Source organism: Clupea harengus, unplaced genomic scaffold, assembly GCF_900700415.2.
Source record: "Clupea harengus unplaced genomic scaffold, Ch_v2.0.2, whole genome shotgun sequence".
In the NCBI taxonomy this organism is placed as follows: Eukaryota; Metazoa; Chordata; class Actinopteri; order Clupeiformes; family Clupeidae; genus Clupea; species Clupea harengus.
Genome location: NW_024880060.1, coordinates 28234 through 33322, shown reverse-complemented (window position 1 = coordinate 33322; position 5089 = coordinate 28234). Strand labels below are relative to the sequence as shown.

The following is a 5089-nucleotide window of genomic DNA, read 5'->3' as shown; positions in this document are numbered from 1 at the left end:
TAGCCCAAAAACAATACAATTGTCTCAAGACGCTTTACAGAGCCCAGTGCCTGGACTGTTAATGTGTGCAGATATTGAAATGCAATACAAAAGACAGTTGTATAAAATAGAAAGCAATACTATTGTGTATAGTCAACATCTTTGTTGTGTTAACACATGTCATATTTGTGTGACAAAAATGGATCCCTTGTTATTTCTACTACTGCATGTCTTAGTTGATAGGACATTTCAGGAAAGTGATTTGATAAATGGGATTTGAGAAAATTGAGTTTGAGTGCCAAATATAAGCCTGAATGGAACCCTGTGATCTAAATGGAAGCAGATGGCTTGCAATGTGTTTATGCAAATCATAGAGAGGAAATAGAGGCTTTCAAACTGGCAACGAGTGAGGCGTTGGTGTATGATGCTATGCAGCACTGCAGGGAAAGAGGTTTTTACTGTGGAGGGTTTCTGACAAATCCTTTAAAATGACACTGGTGCCATTTAAGGCAGGGAGTGGCATAATGTTTCTTTAATTATAGCTTCTAGTGCCTTCAGCTTAAAGCATTATACATGGGGAGATATGTATCTGTCTTTGAGTACCCAGTCAAGAAATTATACAACCAAAACATCGAAATCATGCAAATCTGATGAGTTCAAATCATTCTCTATGCTGTGTGTGATTATTGTTGTTGTGTAGCATACACACTCTTTTATAATCAAACAATCAACAATCAATAAACATGGTAAAAGCCATTTTACGCAGAGCATGGTTCCACTGTTCATTTATTTTATGTTTGCGCTTAACACAGATGATTGGACATGTTCAGTTTTCCATTTCTTGTCGTAGGCTTCTTGCAACTGAACTGCTGACTCATAGGCCTGGTCTCTATCTCACTTCAGTAAGGGAATAATCAAAGGACCCTCCTCCTGGATTTAAAGAGACAGAACCAACATTTCTCTTTAACCTCTACACGTCCCTTGTTTGTTTTATCTGCGTATGTGTGTGTGTGTGTGTGTGTGTGTGTGTGTGTGAGAAAGAGGGAGTGTGGGTGTGTGTATGTGTGTGTGTGTGTGTGTGTGTGTGTGTGTGTGTGTGTGTGTGTGTGCGTATGTGTGTGTGTGTGTGTGTGTGTGAGAAAGAGGGAGTGTGGGTGAGGGCGTGTCAGAAACTGGTTGAACCACTTCTCTTGAACTTAACCACTTCTCTTGAACTTAACCACTTCTCTCGAAATCTTAAACCCCTTTTGGAAACTAATATGTCACCTATTGTTGACGAGCTCCTGAGCTCTCTCGGTGAAAGGCCAGGTGTTCCTGTGGCTGTGAGTAGGCACCGGTATGCAGTGAAGGAGAGATGAAGGGAAACAGTGGGCAGGGTTTAAAGCTCAACCGAAAATGTCAAGACTGCTTCATATTCATATGGTGGTATCCGGTTTTCACAGGTTTAAATGTATTGTATACAAAGAAAGGACACAAGCAGACACCCAGTATGCACACACACATATATATATCTCAGTATGCACACACACATATATATATCAGTATGCACACACACATATATATATATATATCAGTATGCACACACACACACACACATTATATATATATATATATATATATATATATATATATATATATATAATAGAGCCACATCCTTTCCATCCAAAGACACTCGCACGCCCACACACACACACACACACACACACACACACACACAGACATGCATGCCCGCACTCTCACACACAGACCATTTGCACTACGCTCACTTCGCACTCTAATAATAATGAGGTCTACGCACCCCAATCCATCCTGCTGTCCCAATGTATCAAGTGGAGAGAGAGATAGAAACATTGATATGGAACCCTCGGAGGGGAATATGCCTCTTGGCTGTGTCAACAGACGGCTGGTTAGACAGGAAGCCAATGTGTTCTTTTGCAACTTGCTACGGGAGGGGAGGGGTGTAACATGACACCAGCCATTTTCCTCTCACTGGCAGTGAAAGAGACTGCAAGCTCTCGCTGCAGATGTGGTTGACGTCGGCTGTGTCTTTCTTGGCCGCAGGGAAATCACATCCTTATCTTTTAACAAAATGGCGGGTGAGTACGGCAGCTATGATTAAATATACAATATGTTGAAATGGGGGTGAGGATGTATATATATATATAGAGAGAGAGCGAGAGTGAAGGCAGATCTGATCAGATAGTTGCTGTTGGGAAGACGTGGGAGTAACTGCCATTGAGGAGTAATGTGTTCCATGTCAATGTGCATGAATTCAGGGGCTATTTCCATCCAAGAGCTCAAGAGAGCATGCCCTTAATATGGAATTGGAATTTGGCATGGCATCTTTACTGAGCTACTAAATATAAGCAGAGTTACATTTGGCACTTCCAAGTATAGTATAGCACATGCCTGAGTGGTTGAAGCCGGTTTCTGGCTTTTGCTATTCAAAGTCCCTTACTGGATGTCGATGACAGGATGTTTTGTACCTCATTGTATTCACATGGAAATGTACTAATGTGCTTTGGAGATTGTGGTAAAACAAAAGATGCAGGATAGAAATGTGGTCTTACATAGAGTTATACTGCCATCTTCTGATTAGGGTTAGGATTAGGATGTCTGTAACAAATTGTTCCACAAAAGAAAAGCAAAGTTTCTGGTTCTAGTTTATGTGTTTATTTTCCTGTAAAGTCTTTAGGTTAAGAAATTCCAGATCCCCCTTAATTATTTTGTTGTACTACAAGAGGTTGCTTGTATAGGAAATGTATCCTGAATATGTAGGCCTCAGACATAAGCTGTGTCATGTTATGTGGATGTTGTCCAGGTTTCATCTTTGCTAAACTGTAGGTTTCACAAGCATCATTAGTGCACAGATATAACATGCACAGATATTAAAGTGCAAAGAATCAGCCATCCTAGCCTGTGATATAAGGTGCTGGCATGGCCATATGAGCAGGCTAAATTTGTTAGTCTAATTTGTATGGCTCATGGGTTGACTTTGAGAAAGGATAATTCAAATATCAAGAGACCATTTTATGTATTAATGTCAGGATGAAGAATACTTAATGGGAAATATTAAGCACATTTTCTCTTATGTTGTTTAGAAGAACTACGGATTGTGCTACTCGGCAAAACCGGTGATGGGAGAAGCAGTGCTGGAAACACCATCCTGGGTGGAGACTTCTTTGAGGTGATGAGCTCACCGGAGTCCACCACACACAAATGCAGCGTCCAGCACAACAAAGTCAACGGGAGGCTGATTTCAGTCATCGACACTCCTGGATTTTTCGACACCCGTTTAACTGAGGAGCAGCTGAAGCCTGAGATTGTGAGGTGCATCACAGAGTGTTCTCCTGGACCGCATGCTTTTGTGATTGTGCTACGGGCAGGCCGCTATACCGAGCAGGAGATGGCGGTTGTGAAGAAGATCACCGAATCGTTCGGCGAGGAGGCCTTCCGCTACGCCGTCATCCTTTTCACTTTCGGGGACGAAGAGATTGACGATGACTGCGACACCATTGAGGAGTTTGTGGAGACTAGCGACGAGCTGCAGGAGCTCGTGGACAAGTGTGGAGGCCGCTGCCACGTCATCGACAACAGATACTGGACCGAGGCACAAAAGGGGTACAGGAGCAACAAGAGGCAAGTTGATAAACTGCTAAAAACTGTTGACAAGATGGCCGCCCTCAATGGAGGAAGCTGTTACACCAACGACCTACTGGAGGCCGTGGAACAGGGAATACAAGCCGAGACAGCACGACTCCAGGAGGCCGAGGTGGAGAAGGACGAGGAAGAAATAAAACGACTAGCCAAGGAGAACATTCATCGAGTGCTCATGATGATACTAGGGGGTGTAGTGGGGGCCCTTTTGGGTGCCTTGTTCGGACTTGTAGTGACCGCACTGTCAGACCCCGCATCCAAAACTGTGGTTGTCTTGTTAGGGACTGTCCAAGGCGCTATAGCGGGGGTCAAGGCAGCAAAGCATGAGAAGAGCATCAAAGGTGCTCTGACCAAGGCCTTTCAGGCTAATCTGTGTTGCTTCACGGATCGATTTTCGAAGGATACAGACTAATGCAAGCTGACTAAGGACATCGTAGGAGGAGAAAATGTAAATCTTTAATCAATGCGCTCATTTGTTTCTATTTAACAATCTACGATTTTTTTATGAAAGCTAAACTTATGAACCCATGCCAGTCATATTTTAGGATTCTAGTCATTGTGACGAAGACAGTTAGAGTGAAGAAGTACTGTTTAATCAAGAGATTTCATATTCACGTCAAATTTTATATTTAGTTTTCTATGTGCCTTTATCCTCAAAAGCCATTAAATCATGTGTTCCATTTCATGCTGTGACCTCTGTTGTATGCTCTTCTGTTGATGTCCATGTGCCACCTAGCACTTAATACCAAAAAGCTTATATTCAAACTTTTACAATATTGTCCCAGGAAAACGTCCATTTCAAAACACTGAGAAAACCTATTGTTAGCATATTGTTCATCATTATCTCAGTGGGTGTTTTACAATGTAAAGTATGTTCATTAAATGAAATGTAAAAAATAGAAACTGTGTGTTACAGCTTCTTTGGATGGTTTGATTATGTGCCATAGGAGTAATGGAACTGAAAATATGTAACACATTTTCATATTTAAATGTAAAAATAGGTAACATTCTGAGGTGTGACATTTCGACATCCCATCTCTATATCCCCAGTCCTCTAGTCGCCCAAAATCCTTATTATGCTAAAGACAAACTCTTTTAGATGGTCGAAACAGATCAGATCCCTCAACAGATAAAATAAGACAAAATGCTTCATTTAATAGTTGAGCAAGTGATTTGTTTCCCTTAGAATGGATGCTATGTTTAAAATCCACATTCCTGTCACTATATATGTCACATTTCCTTACTTTTAAGGATTGAGTGCAGGGCAAAGGGTTTTATGTTTCTTAAACACTTAAATTAATCTGGATGTTTCAAAGCTTACCAATAACAGAAACTAACCATCCCTTGGGAGAACACAATCCCAAATCTAATCTAGCCTATCATATCATCATATTAACATATCTGTCCTGTATAGAGTTGTTAGTAATACAAAGAAAGAAGAAAAAAAACTTGC

At 41.2% G+C, this 5089-nt stretch overlaps 1 protein-coding gene across 1 annotated transcript; it reads left to right on the top strand.

Annotated features, from left to right (window-relative positions):
* The first annotated feature begins 1870 nt into the window (after positions 1 to 1870).
* Positions 1871 to 4535, top strand: LOC122131196 (GTPase IMAP family member 9-like). The gene is made up of 2 exons (XM_042706098.1): positions 1871 to 2075; positions 3081 to 4535. The coding sequence occupies exons 1-2, from the start codon at positions 2069 to 2071 to the stop codon at positions 4046 to 4048; spliced, it is 975 nt and encodes a 324-aa protein (XP_042562032.1). The 5' UTR covers positions 1871 to 2068; the 3' UTR covers positions 4049 to 4535.
* Positions 4536 to 5089: the final 554 nt, after the last annotated feature.